This window comes from Schistocerca cancellata, chromosome 3, assembly GCF_023864275.1.
Source record: "Schistocerca cancellata isolate TAMUIC-IGC-003103 chromosome 3, iqSchCanc2.1, whole genome shotgun sequence".
NCBI lineage: Eukaryota > Metazoa > Arthropoda > Insecta > Orthoptera > Acrididae > Schistocerca > Schistocerca cancellata.
Genome location: NC_064628.1, coordinates 372,299,994 through 372,318,507, shown reverse-complemented (window position 1 = coordinate 372,318,507; position 18,514 = coordinate 372,299,994). Strand labels below are relative to the sequence as shown.

The 18,514-nt window shown below is 43.4% G+C and overlaps 1 protein-coding gene across 1 annotated transcript in view; it reads right to left on the bottom strand.

Annotated features, from left to right (window-relative positions):
* LOC126175055 (delta-sarcoglycan) overlaps nucleotides 1–18,514 on the bottom strand; it is a 505,275-nt gene that overhangs the window by 112,934 nt on the left and 373,827 nt on the right. Inside the window, exon 4 of the mRNA XM_049921574.1 lies at nucleotides 2,984–3,173. Within this exon, the coding sequence (XP_049777531.1) occupies nucleotides 2,984–3,173 (190 nt within the window). The remainder of the gene's footprint in view (nucleotides 1–2,983; nucleotides 3,174–18,514) is intronic.

The window sequence follows — 18,514 nt, the reverse complement described above, 5'->3', positions numbered from 1 at the left end:
TCCGAGCACGCTTCACGCCCAGTTCCAAATCTCTATAAGTCGTCAACCATGTGCCTACAACCTGCACTCGTACATCCATTAGGTATATTTCCGTACAGGAAAGAAATTTTAACTGAAAGTCGCTTTACCAGTGTCGGCAGATAAATATGATACAGCAGTGCTTCCGTTGTTCAGAGTACGATGCGATGTTCCTTCGGACATGCACGGGTCATTCTGAACAGCACAGGCACTGCAGGCCTGCCTGCACCCAACTCCAAACGAAAGAGGCTCTGCAATATCAGATATATGTGGCTACTGTGTACAAAATGTGTTATTAATAGAAATAATAGGAAAGAAGTAATAAACTAAAGCGTCATCCATGATGCGGCAGTTTTTAAAGCATCTCAGCGTTCCTGAACTATGTGTAGTACAACCACATGGTTTTTTAGGTATATTCAGCGGCATATTTTGATACTACCTGAGAAAAGTGTTGCAGATATAGTTGGCAGTAAACTGATATTAAATTAAAACATTATACAAGACGCAGAAGTTTTTCACATATCGCAGTATTTGACGTAATACTCCTAAACTGTGTGCTGTAGAACGCATATTTTTGTAGGTGCACTCAGCGGCAGATGTGGATACTGCCTGCGAAAATTGTTGTGAATAGAGTTAGCATCACAGAAGTAATAGGTTAAAACGTCTTGCAAAAATGGCTCTGAGCACTATGGGACTCAACTGCTGTGGTCATCAGTCCCCTAGAACTTAGAACTACTTAAACCTAACTAACCTAAAGACATCACACACATCCATGCCCGAGGCAGGATTCGAACCTGCGACCGTAGCGGTCGTGCGGTTCCAGACTGTAGCGCCTTTAACCGCTCGGCCACTTCGGCCGGCGGTAACATGTAGAAACGGGTTTTCTAACAGTTGCAATATTCCGGTAATAATGACAACTGGAACAGGCCCCACGCGGTAGCCGTTCCAGGTGTTCTCTTGTGGTAATAATTCGTATAATGTAACGACTGTATCGGAATGTGGATAGAGTATTACGTTGTACCTGCTGTCTACATAAATCCTGAGATTCACAATTCAGATTGTTCTGATATACTTACGCCTACAACACTACTGGCCATTAAAATTGCTACACCAAGAAGAAATGCAGATGATAAACGGGTATTGATTGGACAAATATCTTATACTAGAACTGACATGTGATTACATTTTCACGCAATTTGGGTGCATAGATCCTGAGAAATCAGTACCCAGAACATTCACCTCTGGCCATAATAACGGTCTTGATAAGACTGGGCATTCAGTCAAACAGAGCTTGGGTGGCGTGTAGAGGTACAGCTGCCCATGCAGCTTCAACACGATACCACAGTTCATCAAGAGTAGTGACTGGCGTATTGTGACTAACCAGTTGCTCGGCCACCATTGACCAGACGTTTTCAATTGGTGAGAGATCTGGAGAATGTGCTGACCAGGGCAGCAGTGGAACATTTTCTGTATCCAGAAAGGCCCGTACAGGAGCTGCAACATGCAGTCGCGCATTATCGTGCTGAAATGTAGGGTTTCGCATGGGTCGAATGAAGAGTAGAGCCAAGGGTCTTAAAAGATCTGAAATGTAACGTCCACTGTTCGAAGTGTCGTCAATGCAAACAAGAGGTTACCGAGACGTGTAACCAATGGACGCCATACCATAACGCCGGGTGATTCGCCAGTATGACGATGACGGATATACGCTTCCAATGTGCGTTCACCGCGATGTCGCCTAACACGGATGCGACCGTCATGATGCTGTAAACAGAACCTGGATTCATCGAAAAAAATGACGTTTTGCCATTCGTGCACGCAGGTTCGTCGTTGAGTACACCTTCGCAGGCGCTCCTGTCTGCGATGCAGCGTCAAGGGTAACTGCAACCGTGGTCTCCGAGCTGCTAGTCCATGCTGCTGCAGACGTCGTCGAACTGTTCGAGTAAATGGTTGCTGTGTTGCAAACGTCCCCGTCTGTTGACTCGGAGATCGAGACGTGACTGCACGATCCGTTACAGCCATGCGAATAACATGCCTGTCATCTCGACTGCTAGTGATACGAGGTCGTTGGAATCCAGCACGGCGTTCCGTATTATCCTCCTGAACCCACCGATTCCATATTCTGCTAACAGTCATTGGATCTCGAGCAACGCGAGCAGCAATGTCGCGATACGATAAACTGCAATCGCGATAGGCTACAATCCGACCTTTATCAAAGTTGGAAACGTGATGGTACGCATTTCTCCTCCTTACTCGAAGCATCACAACAACATTTCACCAGGCAACGCCGGTCAACTGCTGTTTGTGTATGAGAAATCGGTTGGAAACGTTTCTCATGTCAGCACGTTGTAGGTGTCGCCACCGACGCCAGCCTTGTGTGAATGCTCTGAAAACCTAATCATTTGTATATCACAGCATCTTCTTCCTGTCGGTAAAATTTCGCGTCTGTAGCACGTCATCATCGTGGTGTAGCAATTTTAACGGCCGGTAGTGTAGTTGTCACGCGTTCCTAGTTCACTTGCGTCGCCAGTCGAGGTGCCGGGTGAATCGAATCTACTGAGTCAGGTCCCTGATACCAATGGGCATGTCCGCCGCTCGTGGTCTCGCGGTAGCGTTCTCGCTTCCCGAGCACGGGGTCCCGGGTTCGATTCCCGGCGGGGTCAGGGATTTTCACCTGCCTCGAGATGACTGGGTGTTTGTGTTGTCCTCATCATTTCATCATCATCCAGGAAAGTGGCGAAATTGGACTGAGCAAAGATTGGATAATTGTACGGGCGCTGATAACCACGCAGTTGAGCGCCCCACAAACCAAACATCATCATCATCATCACCAATGGGCGTGTGTTCCTATTCCAGACACGCTCACCTCTGTGTCCGCTAGCCTTGTATTAATATGAATGAATGACTTTCCGGCAGCGCCCACTGGGTAATGTAGAGACGCCAGCAGAGGAGGAGAAGGGTGGCTTACTGAGGAAGAGGCTGCTGGCGACCCGGCCGTTGTGGTCCCTGGTCTTGACGGTGAAGTTCCTGGAGGACTCGAACAGCAGCGGGTAGCCGCGCCGAGACCGGATGGACGAGGCCAGCAGGGTGTCCATCACGAGGGCCTGGCCGCGCAGCTGCACGCCGCCCGACACGATGCGCAGCGAGCCCATGCCCTCCTGCAACAGGCCCAACAAGACACGCACCGTCTAGAGCTCTAGTCTCTCCTGTTAAATCAAATGGAACTACGTGGCTCCAGAGACCTTCATCAGGTCTCAAACATGTATGATTTACGAGGGCTATTCGGGAATTAGGTTCAGATAGGTCGCGAGTTGGAAACCACTGTGAAAATAAAAATAAAAATAAAAATGTCTCATTTGCAACAGTTAGACACACATTCCACTACTTCTCTGTACAGTCAACGCTTCGACTTACAACGGGAGGCCACGACGTTTGGAACGCGGATTTACTGCCAACTACGCACACTCGTAGTACTTCATGAGGACAACAAAATGTGTAAGCAGTAGCGCGTACTTCTCAAGCGTTATTGAGAAAATCGCAAGATAATTTCGGTCGCCAAATATATACCTGTGGGTGGCCATCTTTGCCACGAAGCGGCGGCAGCCGAGTGGTGTATTCCGCCGCCGGCGGCAGTGCTGTGCGGACGTGCGGAGCGGCTGTTGCGGTGTTTACGTCGTCGGTGCGAGCGGCCGGCGCTGTGTGGTGAGTGTGCGCTTTCTGCGTTAGTTATAGTACACGATCGCATTCCTACTATGACATAATGGAACAGACAACGCGACGAGATACTCTGAAGTTGATTTTCGATCCGAACTACGCACGACCGAAATCTTACGAAGTTGAGGCATTTATCGAAGAAACATTTCAGATCAAAGTGGATGAACTGATTGGAATTCACCTGTCGATTGTCAGTCCGACTGTGTTTCATAAGTTATCCAGTTCTGACAAGTGCGACCAAATTGTAGAAGCATGTGGTGGGGTGGCCAAATCCAAACATTCAGACAGGTCACGGTTTCGCGTGCAGGAATGGGGATAAGATCGGTTCGCGCCTTTGAGCTCCCCTTTGAAATAACGCCCGAGGAAGTTAACAACAAACTGAGACACTATGGCGCCATTATCAGCAATGTCGCCGAAAAATGGTCTAGCTTGCACAAGTATCCAGTATTAAATGGAGTCAGGCAAGTTAAGATTGACATGCTGAAACATGTTGTTGTTGTTGTTGTTGTGGTCTTCAGTCCTGAGACTGGTTTGATGCAGCTCTCCATGCTACTCTATCCTGTGCAAGCTTCTTCATCTCCCAGTACCTACTGCAACCTACATCCTTCTGAATCTGCTTAGTGTATTGATCTCTTGGTCTCCCTCTACGATTTTTACCCTCCACGCTGCCCTCCAATGCTAAATTTGTGATCCCTCGATGCCTCAGAACATGTCCTACCAACCGATCCCTTCTTCTAGTCAAGTTGTGCCACAAACTTCTCTTTTCCCCAATCCTATTCAATACCTCCTCATTAGTTACGTGATCTACCCACCTTATCTTCAGCATTCTTCTGTAGCACCACATTTCGAAAGCTTCTATTCTCTTCTTGTCCAAACTAGTTATCGTCCATGTCTCACTTCCATACATGGCTACACTCCATACAAATACTTTCAGAAACGACTTCCTGACACCTAAATCTATATTCGATGTTAACAAATTTCTCTTCTTGAGAAACGCTTTCCTTGCCATTGCCAGTCTACATTTTATATCCTCTCTACTTCGACCATCATCGGTTATTTTACTCCCTAAATAGCAAAACTCCTTTACTACTTTAAGTGTCTCATTTCCTAATCTAATTCCCTCAGCATCACCCGACTTAATTTGACTACATTCCATTATCCTCGTTTTTCTTCTGTTGATGTTCATCTTATATCCTCCTTTCAAGACACCGTCCATTCTGTTCAACTGCTCTTCCAAGTCCTTTGCTGTCTCTGACAGAATTACAATGTCATCGGCGAACCTCAAAGTTTTTACTTCTTCTCCATGAATTTTAATACCTACTCCGAATTTTTCTTTTGTTTCCTTTACTGCTTGCTCAATATACAGATTCAATAACATCGGGGAGAGGCTACAACCCTGTCTCACTCCTTTCTCAACCACTGCTTCCCTTTCATGCCCCTCGACTCTTATAACTGCCATCTGGTTTCTGTACAAATTGTAAATAGCTTTTCGCTCCCTGTATTTTACCCCTGCCACCTTCAGAATTTGAAAGAGAGTATTCCAGTCAACATTGTCAAAAGCTTTCTCTAAGTCTACAAATGCTAGAAACGTAGGTTTGCCTTTTCTTAATCTTTTTTCCAAGATAAGTCGTAAGGTCAGTATTGCCTCACGTGTTCCAACATTTCTACGGAATCCAAACTGATCTTCCCCGAGGTCGGCTTCTACCAGTTTTTCCATTCGTCTGTAAAGAATTCGCGTTAGTATTTTGCAGCTGTGACTTATTAAACTGATAGTTCGGTAACTTTCACATCTGTCAACACCTGCTTTCTTTGGGATTGGAATTATTATATTCTTCTTGAAGTCTGAGGGTATTTCGCCTGTTTCATACATCTTGCTCACCAGATGGTAGAGTTTTGTCAGGACTGGCTCTCCCGAGGCCATCAGTAGTTCTAATGGAATGTTGTCTACTCCCGGGGCCTTGTTTTGACTCAGGTCTTTCAGTGCTCTGTCAAACTCTTCACGCAGTATCTTATCTCCCATTTCATCTTCATCTACATCCTCTTCCATTTCCATAATATTGTCCTCAAGTACATCGCCCTTGTATAAACCTTCTATAAACTCCTTCCACCTTTCTGCTTTCCCTTCTTTGCTTAGAACTGGGTTGCCATCTGAGCTCTTGATATTCATACAAGCGGTTCTCTTCTCTCCAAAGGTCTCTTTAATTTTCCTGTAGGCAGTATCTATCTTACCCCTAGTGAGACAAGCCTCTACATCCTTACATTTGTCCTCTAGCCATCCCTGCTTAGCCATTTTGCACTTCCTGTCGATTTCATTTTTGAGACGTTTGTATTCCTTTTTGCCTGCTTCATTTACTGCATTTTTATATTTTCTCCTTTCATCAATTAAATTCAATATTTCTTCTGTTACCCAAGGATTTCTATTAGCCCGCGTCTTTTTACCTACTTGATCCTCTGCTGCCTTCACCACTTCATCTCTCAGAGCTACCCATTCTTCTTCTACTGTATTTCTTTCCCCCATTCCTGTCAATTGTTCCCTTATGCTCTCCCTGAAACTCTCTACAACCTCTGGCTCTTTCAGTTTATCCAGGTCCCATCTCCTTAAATTCCCACCTTTTTGCAGTTTCTTCAGTTTCAATCTGCAGTTCATAACCAATAGATTGTGGTCAGAATCCACATCTGCCCCAGGAAATGTCTTACAATTTAAAACCTGGTTCCTAAATCTCTGTCTTACCATTATATAATCTATCTGAAACCTGTCAGTATCTCCAGGCTTCTTCCATGTATACAGCCTCCTTTCATGATTCTTGAAACATATCCCATCGTATCTCTGGATTGGTGGATACCGAGCGATCATCATTTACGATGGCCAGCCGAGAACCTGCACGGGTTGTGGTTCGATCCAACACGTCTGCGCGCTGTCTGTTCAGCGGCGTGTGACGCAACTGCCGACTGGGGAGCGAGACCCGCCTAGTCAGATGGCCACGCTACCCGTGACGTGCACCGCCGCAATTCGCAGTGACGTCGCCCCAGACGTATGTTTCGGCAGGGCGGTAGTTGCTTATGCCGACGTTCCCGATGGTAACTCAGCCATGGATACTAGCAGCACCGAAGCTACAGGTCCAGCACACCCACAAGACGAGGAAAGACAGGCGTGCAGAACCAGACCAGGCTAAGACGGCAGAAGAAGGCATGTGTAAACCACTCGAAGAAGTCGGGCAACACAAAGAGGACATGGTTGCAACGTCGGAGGATAATGACCAGCAGCCTACAACTGTTTCACCAAAGAAACGGAAGAAACGTCGAATGGCCCGTCAAGGAGCAGCAGAAATCGCACCAATCCTGCGTGAAAAGGCGAAACAGGTAGGCCAAGAAATGACGGACACGACACAGGCAACTCCTCTGGAAGATCGAACAACAAAAAAGAACACCCTAAATGAGGATACTGAACCCGACCGTGGAATCCACATTCCAGACGGTACAGCTAGTCGGAAAGACCCTCCACCTGTACCAAAAACGGACACACGGGAAGTTACGTGCACGCGAGATTGGGCGGATGACATGGAGGAGCAAAGCCATGATGCAGAGATGGCTGACATACCACAACATTCAGGACGGACGGCACCCGACCATCAACAAGATGTGTCCACCCGGCAACAAACCACCATCAAAGACGCTCGTGCAGCAGATGATGGCGCCGACTTCTTCTAAGTGGAGCGAACATCCACTTCACCTGGCAATTAGTATCCCATCTGACACGGCATAGTCGACATGACGTCCTTGCAGGCGTACATAATTGCGACCTTGAACATAAATAAAATAAGCAGCACCCTCAATCTGAGGAATCTCCAAGATTTTCTGTACGCCGCTGATGTTGACATCTTAATGCTGCAAGAAGTAACGGCTATCCGTTTGGACGACATCACTGGCTACAACGCCGTCAACAATCCTGGCAATGACAATGGCCTCTGCACAGCGATTATGACTAAAGAGGGGATCCTACTCACAGACGTTGAGAAACTGTCAAACAGTAGAGGTCTCGCTGTCACGATAAACAACACCAGGTTTATCAACATATATGCCCCGTCAGGAACCGCAGGGCCGAATTTTTCAAGGAGGACATGGCCCCCCTTTTCGCGGTGCGATTTGAGCAAACAATATTTGCGGGTGACTTTAATTGCGTACTGAGTCCCAAAGATCAGACGCCAAATTTTAATAAATCTCTGAAGCTGGAGAACATCGTCAGAGACTTCCATCTGCTTGATACTTGGGAACTAAAACACGGTGATAAGCTAGGTTTCACCTAAATCACCAGCCATTCTGCCAGTCGTACCGACAGGATTTACGCAACATCCAATTTAAGGAGACACGAGACACGTTTTACAGTCAGAGCTATGGCCCACTATTTTCTCTGATCATATCGCTTACGTATGTACGATAAATTTAGAGAAACATGGAACTTACAGGGCGAGAGGTCAGTGGAAGCTAAACGTTGCTCATCTTTCGGATCCTGGATATCGCGCAGCCTTCCACACCACTTGGGCAGAATGTGAAAGGAAGTTCCACTTGTACTGTACGGCGCTAAATTGAGCGAAGCCTGCAATAATAAAGACAATGAAAACTTACTCCCGTGGAAAAGTCGCTTGGCGGAAGCGGACATTTACTCCAGCTGTCTGAGAGACTTGTGCGTTCGGGATGCTAAAGTCATAACAAATCATGGGCAGATCAACAGAATAAAAGCAAAATTACTCACCCTGCAGAGAAGGCTGTAAAATACGAACGCGTTTGCAGAACGGTACACGAGAAGAGACAACATCGATGTACCACATCCTCCAAGAGAATAAAAGACAAAAACTTTTTCTGACGAAACTGAAAACTTCAGACGGGAGACTCTTGACAGATCAAGCTGCAAAACGAGACGAGATCCATCGACACTTTAGTGAATTGCTGGCCAATACACAGACAGATGAAATAGCGCAGCAAGCTCTTACTGCTAGGACGACAGAGCGACTCACTCCAGAAGAAGCTGATGTGCTCGCAGCTAGGATAACGGACGAAGACTTCGAAGATGCCATCTCGAGGAGCCCCAAGAATAAATCACCTGGACCAGATGGGCTACCCGCTGAATTTTATCAAACTTCTCACGATCAGATAATTGCTAAATTGACACTCGTCTGCAATGAAATAATAAATGCCGAAACTGACCTTCCGAAGGAATTCTGTGAAGGTACAGTGGTCTTAGTCCCCCAAACACCAGGAGGAAAAACCGCGGAGAATCTTCGACCCATAACACTTCTCAATACTGATTATAAAATCTTCGCCCGTGGTCATGATGCAAAGGTTCAATTCAGTTATTCGTACGTGACAGGAGCTTACCAGACAAGTGTAGGAAAGGAAAGAACAATGTATCAGACTTTATGCGACTACAGAGACATTATAGCGATATCGGAAGCCTCCAACATTCGCTGTGCTCTGATGTCCCTTGATTTTGAAAAAAACCTTCGACAAAGTTAATCATTCGTACCTGTTCCGGTGTATGACGTCCATGCACATCCCACAGACAATTATAGCCTCCGTGAAAAACATACTGACGAATAACACGTCAAGAATCAGTGACCCGGACAACTCAGTAGCCCGATCAATATTCAGAGTTCGGTAAGACAAGGTTGCCCCAAGCCCATGACGCTTTCGCGATTGCGCTTGAACCTCTCTTATTATCCCTGACTCGGGAACTCCGTGGACTACATATACACGGACAGAAGATCATATGTCAAGCCTACGCGGACGATGTAGGGGTACTTGTGACTGACGAAAGCGAGGTGGGTACAGTACTCGAACTTGTGGCGACCTACGAACTGGCGTCAGGAGCTAAACTCAACCGCAATAAATCTGGTATTATGAATCTTGGTCGGGGTATAGAGATCAGAGCCGCTGGACCTATCGACACTGTGGAAAAAATAAAATGCCTTGGAATAGAATACACGAGTAATATCCGCCGCATTGTCGCTCTCAATTATAGTAAATTACTTGCCACATTACGGGCGAGCATACAACAACACAGTTTGCGTAATGTAAATGCAATACAAAAAGTGCGACTAGCCAATACCTATATAACTTCCAAAGTCAACTATGTTGCTCAAGTGCTGCCTCTGCCACGAATCATAGCACACCAAATGCAAGCAGCGCTCTGTTATTTTGTCAGCAGAGGTCAGATATTTAAGGTTTCATACGATACATTGACGCTACCGACACGCAATGGCGGGCTACATCTGACAAACATCTACCTTAAAGCGCAAGCGCTACACGTTAGGAAAACTTATAAACAGTGGCAACGATCACCGCGCACCTTAGTGGCTCACCTCTTACGTGAAACCACCCCAGTCAGCAGAGATCCACCAATCGATGTGCATCACATCTCCCACGAGCTGTACCACTATAAACATTTTCTTGTGGAATACAGCTATGTACGTCATATAATATCGGAGAAGGACATATATCAGGTTAAGGAGGTTTAAAAAACCTTGCTGGAGGGAAAACTGCGCAATCGAATAGAAAACAAGTTTCGACATTATGATTGGAAAAACATATGGGAAAACATATCTGACCCCCATCTATCATCCAATGTTGCGATCGACTTGGTACCTCGCAGTCAATAGAAAAATCCCCACCAACTCCAAATTGCACGCGATACATGTGGCACGTACACCAAACTGTTCCAGCTGCACTGTCGTCGACACTGACGAACATCGCTTCGTCTGTGACTATGTGAAAGACGTGTGGAATCTCTTCAGGCAAAAACTAGCACATGTGCTCCTCACGTCACCTAATGCGATTACACCGACACACGTCCTTCTCCCTGATGACGTGCCATATCCTAACACTAAAAGATGGTCAGCCAAATGGCTCGAAGGACTGACAGTCCATTACATGTCAACGGCTATGACAAAGAGTAAAGCAGATTATTGGGTGTACCTGATGACAGAACATCAAAAGCTCGAACGTCAAAAGAAATACAAAGAAAATTACGCAGATTTCTTGAACAGAATATTGTCATAGCGACAGAGCTGAAGAACGATAAAACGATATTTTGTTCAATCTCAGGATTCATTTTTTTTCTTTATGAAATTATTTATTACGTTTCTCATTCATTTTTCGCCAAGAAGGTGGCTATTTCGTTTCCTCTTTGCCCTCGTGTAGAAGCGCAATGAGGTTGCTGACGCAAAAATGAGACTCCAGCAGGCTGAAGTACGCCTGGATCTCCTATAAGAATCGCCCCCGCACAATGACGGAAGAATGTAGCGGATCTATTTTCTTTCCGTCACCACAAAAGAAGGGATTTTGTTTAGTTGTATACATTTACTTCGTCAGTCAATTATCTCCTATGGACCAAACACAGCACTGAAGCTAGCCGAAGAAGGCAAAAATGGCGAGCGGAAGGACGGGCTGTAGGGGAGGAAGGACGCCCGACAAAAAAAAGTTTTTTTTTAATTTTTAACAGAGTAATTTTCTTTACTATTTATATTACAATTGATATAACGGGAAAAATACGTGTAATCGGATGAACTTTTATTAAATTTACAGTGTTATTTGGTAGTCTACAATTTTTTTATCACAAATAATATAATATTCATAACTATCGACTAGTAAACGACCAAACGCTTAAAGCGATACTAAAAATGTATGCTTGTCAGTGATTTGAGAAATCCCTTATACCAGGAAGGAGCCCTAAACGACTTGTTACCTCCAAGTTTTGACCGGCACAGACTGCTTTGGAAAGATGTACAATTAATCGTCGCTTTCGACATTACAAGTTGCAGGATGGTATTTTTCGTAAAAAAAACGGAAAACTTAAAGTTAAACGGTACCAGCTGAATAAATCCTATGTTTCCGTAAAAGCAAGGTCTTTTGAGGTTTTCCGTGGAACAACAAACCTCCTTGTTGTTGTTGTCGTCTTCAATCCTGAGACTGGTTTGATGCAGCTCTCCATGCTAATCCATCATGTGCAAGCTTCTTCATCTCCCAGTACCTTCTGAATCTGCTTAGTGTATTCATCTCTTGGTCTCCCTCTACGATTTTTACACTCCACGCTGCCCTCCAATGCTAAATTTGTGATCCCTTGATGCCTCAGGACATCTCCTACCAACCGATCCCTTCTTCTAGTCAAGTTGTGACACAAACTTCTCTTCTCCCCAATCCTATTCAATACCTCCTCATTAGTTACGCGATCTACCCACCTAATCTTCAAAATTCTTCTGTAGCACCACATTTCGAAAGCTTCTAATCAAATGGCTCTGAGCACTATGGGACTCAACATCTTAGGTCATAAGTCCCCTAGAACTTAGAACTACTTAAACCTAACTAACCTAAGGAGATCGCACACACCCATGCCCGAGGCAGGATTCGAACCTGCGACCGTAGCAGTCCCGCGGTTCCGGACTGCAGCGCCAGAACCGCACGGCCACCGCGCGGCCGGCTCGAAAGCTTCTGTTCTCTTCTTGTCCAAACTATTTATTGTCCATGTTTCACTTCCATACATGGCTACACTCCATACAAATACTTTCAGAAACGACTTCCTGACACTTAAATCTATACTCGGTGTTAACAAATTTCTCTTCTTCAGAAACGCAAAAGCCAGCGGTTCATGTGACCAGAGATGAAACTCAGGGGCAGCCAGTTACGGGCTGTACTGTGGGTGATCACACACTTCCCATCGAAGAAGCTGGAGGAGCATGTTCACTGCCCCTGCGGAGTGCTGCCGAAAATTGTCTTGAAGAAATAACCACATGACAGTTGTGCTATGTAGGCTGCGTGACATCAGGCGAAATCTATCACCAGGCCCTCGTAACTGCCTGGAGACGCCATTTCCTTGGCATCTTTACGTGCTCAGTGTGCAATCAGAACTGAAAAGAGTGACGTGATGCGATCGACAGGCATACTAGAGACACAGCCCAACACATTTGATGAAAGCGTCATCGGACTTTCACTGTTGTTTCCATTTCGTAACAGATCGGAACTTACTTTCCAGATAGCCCTCGTATTTATGCAAACAGAAGCGATGAATGAAAATTTTTACCAAGGCTGGGATTCGAACCCAGGTGTCTTGCTCTCTAGGCAGACTCACTGACCATTACACCACCCAGGCACAGTGGCTTTGCACAACTGCATGGAATACCCTAGCACGCCTCTCGCCTCAATTCCAGTTCCCAATAGATGTCTCAGCACACTTGGTACTCCTCTTAGACTCAAACAGCATTGTAAATACTCTCCAACTGTATTGGAATAGCACCTCACCATCGAATGAAATGGTGTGTACGGATCTTACGGGCTCTCACCGTAGAGGTTTCCAGTGCCCTTACACATATTAAAAGAAACTTAACGAATGAAGGAGGGATCCTGCCTAAAACACACACCAAGATGATTTAATCAAATGAATCAATATGACTTCAGAGACCCTTTTGAAGTCTCAAACATATGTGATGTATACACAAAGACTGAAGCAATAAATCAAAATCTTTACAAAGGCCGGAATTCGAACCCAGGTCTCCTGATCAACTAGGCAGATGCGCTATCAAATACGCCAGACTGGCACAATGGATTTTCAAAGCTGCACAGACTACCCCAGCACGCTTCCCTCTTAGTGATATGTCTCAGTGATAGTAACAGATAAGATAGCCGGCCTCTGTGGCCGAGCGGTTCTAGGCGCTTCAGTCTGTAACCGCGCGACCGCTACGGTCGCAAGTTCCAACCCTGCCTCGCACAAACGAAAAAATGGCTGACATCGAAATAAGTGTCCAAGGAATAGAAACTGGAATCACTCAACAAAGGAAAGTCCACTGGACCTGACGGGATACCAATTCGATTTTACACAGAGTACGCGAAAGAACTTGCCCCCCTTCTAACAGCCGTGTACCGCAAGTCTCTAGAGGAACGGAAGGTTCCAAATGATTGGAAAAGAGCACAGGTAGTCCCAGTCTTCAAGAAGGGTCGTCGAGCAGATGCGCAAGACTATAGACCTATATCTCTGACGTCGATCTGTTGTAGAATTTTAGAACATGTGTTTTGCTCGAGTATCATGTCGTTTTTGGAAACTCAGAATCTACTATGTAGGAATCAACGCGGTTCCAGACTGAAGTGCCTAGAACCGCACAGCCACACCGGCCGGCAAGGAAAACTCTCAAATTATGAGTACATAACACTACTTGCGCTCAACAATGGGCGAAATCGATATCTTTCATTAACAATGAGAAGTCAGCTTTAGTGCTCACAAAATACAGGATAATGCTTTCCTTTCCGGTGAACGGTAATTCAGTTCTGATATCTGAAATTATAAGAAACTACATTATTCTAATCATAACTTTAATGTCGATTTATAAATGTATTTGTCTGATTATTACTAAATCAGTAGCCTATTACGTCAGCAACTAAGCAACGACTATCATATACAGAAGAAAAACAACAATACATGCTAAATTTGTGATAAATTTGCTAACTGTTAAACGTCGAGAATTTACTACACATAGTTATTTAACATTTTATGACACAGAAAGCTTAATAACAGTAAAAGGCAAACTACGTAGGTCTTGAAGAGGTTATGTGTAGCATATCTCTGTAGGATTACACTAATAAAAATTAGAGAATGGTAAATTCATTTTAAATCACAGATAAAATACATTTTATATACCGTGTTGCACAGGATATGATGCCCAGATATTACATATTAGCATTATATACAGATTAAATCACCAACGCAATACATCTCTAAGGATAGTTTAATAATTTATTAACTGAATTCACTAAAGATCAGACAGTTTTATGTTCTACTGAAAATTATTTGAAAGATAAAAATGTAATACAGCACAACGAGTAAATGATGTGATGTCATTCACTAATCTTGTAAAAACGTAGACGCAAACTGCGTAAATTGGCGGACAAATATAGAATGACAAACAAGTGTTTAAAACAAACAAAGAATGTATCAAAATGCAGTTACATATCACAAAACTCATATAACACACATATATACCTGATATGACATTTACAAATGCAATCTGACGAAGTCAACATATTTCGCATTCAGTACCTATTGGAATGCCGAGTATCATTCCAGTATAACAGAAATAATAATTTTGCACAGAAATACAACAATTCTGTTTAATTTCATATGACTATGAACTACGTGGAATCATTGGCCTGACTTTGCATACCTGATAGTAACGTGAGGGGCGCTTTACGTTTCATTAAATTGTAGCTTCAGTTTTATATTAGTTGCGATAGGAAAACTACTTTTTGTGGTTACGTTTAATTTAGTCTATCACACAACGTATGCATGAAATAACATGAGTTAAAATAAAGGAGCTTGTTAAGAATACATACGGTTTCATGCTAGATATTCAAATCTACGTTTTTGTTCTTCAAGTCACCATATTTTGCAAGTTACACCGAAAGACTGTTGAAAGTGCAGAATAGTGGACTCAAAGTAATACTCCATCATGACTACGTGAATAGTGGTCGTTGTTATGTAGATCGTGTTGTTATGTGTTTTATGTTAAAGCAGCACTACAGTAGCTAGTTTTAATAAGTGTAAGTGGAGATATTTCCGTCTGAAAACTGATTCAAGTCACTTTATGGAGAGCCATAAGCGGAAAGATTTATAATATCAAACACAGGAACAACTGCAATAAGGAGAACTGAACGTCTTTAGCGGAAAGAAATGAGTAACACTAGAAAACATTGAAAATGACGAAAACAAAATTTGTGTGTGAGAGAGCGATATGTTTCAGATGAAAATTGTAACTCAAGGGGTCAGTGATATCTAGACGAGCAAATAGTGACGTGTAATGCAACTGGTCTCGGTCTGTAACCTGAGAAGAAGAGTACTATATTGACAGTTACTGTGATAAGAAATATAAAAAAGAACGCGAAGCAATAATGAACGATACCTCATTTATTTGAAAATGACATTGTGCCAGTGACGTAATGTTGAATGTGTATAGGGCACGAAAGGGAGAATCAACACGAATGAAGATTTTCTCAAGAAATTTACGTATCACGAGAAAGTAATAGGCAACATGATATTCAAAACACGAATAATCTGCAGCATTAAAAAAACGTGGGAGTAACAAAAGACGATGGTCAAGAACTACACTTTTGTGTTAAGGGGAAAAAAAGAAGGAAACGTTATAAAAAGCAAAGTTTTCAAGGTAATGTAGCTAAATTAGGCACAGTTGTTAAGGAATATTATATGGATAAACACTTACGTTTTCATACTTAAAGTTATACATTTTTAATTATAAAAAACTCAACTAGGTGAGTAAAAATGTTCCTTTTTTGAGAAATCTATCGGAACGAAATCTGTCAGAAGTTTGATATATCTTTTGATATACCCTTACTACGTATATCTGCTGAACAGGATATTGACATCTCCTTTTGCTGCATTTTTACAGCTCTCCATATTCCTGTGAAAAAAATATACCAAATCAGACAGTGCTCCCAAAGCAGAGTTACTAAACACAGCCTTCCGAAATGCCTTCCCAAAAGAAGACGAAGTAAATATTCCACAATTCGAATCGAGAACAGCTGCCAACACGAGTAACGTAGAAGAAAATAGCCTCGGAGTAGTGAAGCAACTTGAATCACTCAATAAAAGCAAGTCTTCTGATCCAGACTGTATACCAGTTACGTTCCTTTTGGAGTATGCTGATGCATTAGCTCCATACTTAACAATCGTGTACAACCGTTCGCTCGACGAAAGATCCGAACCAAAAGACTGGAAAGTTGCACAGGTCACACCAACATTCAAGAAAGGTAATAGGAGTAATCCACTAATATCGTTAACGTGGTTATGCAGCGGGATTTTGGAACATATATTGAGTTCAAACATTATGAATTACCTCAAAGAAAACGGTTTATTGACACACTGTCAACATGGGTTTAGAAAACATTCCTGTGAAACACAACTATCTCTTTATTCACAAGAAGTGTTGAGTGCTATTCACAAGGGATTTCAGACCCATTCTAATTTCTGGATTTCCGGAACGCTTTTGACACTGTACCACACAAGCGGCTTGTAGTGAAATTGCGTGCTAATGGAATATCGTCTTAGTTATGTGACTGGATTTGTGATTTCCTGCAGAGACGTCACAGTTCGTAGTAACTGATAGAAAGTCATCGACTAAAATAAAAGTGATTCCTGGCGTTCCCCAAGGTAGTGGTATAGGCCGTTTGAATTTCCGTATGTATATAAACGATTTTGGAGACAATCTGAATAGCCGTCATAGATTGTTTGCAGATGACGTTGTCGTTTATCGATTAATAAAGTGATCGGAAGATCAAAACAAATTGCAAAACGATTTAGAAAAGATATCTGAATGGTGCGAAAAGTGGCAGTTGACCCTAAATAACGGAAAGTGCGAGGTCATCCACATGAATGCTAAAAGGAGTTCGTCAAACTTCGATTACACGATAAATCAGTGTAATCTAAAAGGTGTAAATTCAACTAAATACCTAGGTATTACAATTACGAACAACTTAAAGTGGAAGGAACACATAGAAAATGTTGTGGGAAGGCTAACCAAAGACTGTATTTTATTGGCAGGACACTTACAAAATGTATCAGATCTACTAAGAAGACTGCCTACACTACGCTTGTCCGTCCTCTTTTAGAATACTGTTGTGCGGTGTGGGATCCTTACCAGACAGGACTGACGGAATATATCGAAAAAGTTCAAAGAAGAGCAGCACGTTTTGTATTATCGCGAAATACGGGAGAGAGTGTCACAGAAATGATACAGGATTGGGCTGGACATCATTAAAAGAAAGGCGTTTTTCGTTGCGACGGAATCTTCTCACGAAATTCCAATCACCAGCTTTCTCCTCCGAATGCGAATTTTTATTTTTATTTATTTTTTGTTGACACCGCCCTGCATAGGGAGTAGCGATCACCACGATAAAATAAGGGAAATCAGAGCTTGTACGGAAAGGTATAGGTGTTCGTTGTTTCTGCGCGCTATACGAGATTGGAATAATAGAGAACTGTGAAGGTGGTTCGGGTGAACCCTCTGGCAGTCACTTAAACGTGATTTAGCAGAGTATCCATGTAGATGTAGATGTAGCGAGTTAGGAGATGGAGTGTTTTCATACACACGCTTTTTTAGAAGTTCCGGATTTGCTCAATACCAAAATATTCGCCACATTGTGACTGTATAAAACAGCCGTGCAGTATTTTGTTTGGTATTATTTTTATCGCATTTAGAAATAGAATTGCAACGTAATATTCAAGAATATAAATTTCAATACCATGTAGTAAATGGAAGTTCAATAAAAATTCTTTCACAATTTTGGACGCTTTCATGAACGTTGCCACTGGAAGGTACAAGGTCAGTAGTGTCGAAATGGCTGCTCAACTTGCGAACAAATACAGAAAGTGAAAGATAAAGCATCAATAATAGTTGGCGATATCATTAAGACGAGAGCCATCCTTTTCATGCCATCAGCATATAGTTTACGTTTTGCGTGAAGAAGAGGAGATATATAGGATGCACGGTGGTAGAAAGGATATTACGTGAAAAGCAAAATTACAGGTGGGCTTTGAATGAAGCCAATCAGTTGCATAAACAGAAGATGGTGAAGCAGATGTGATATCAACAGTACATTAATGCATAAGAAGCACTCCGTCGTCAGGCCACAAGAGGCCCATCGGGACCATCCGACCGCCATGTCATCCTCAGTGTTAGGATGCGGATAGGAGGGGCTGGTGGTCAGCACACCGCTCTCCCGGTCGTTAAGATGA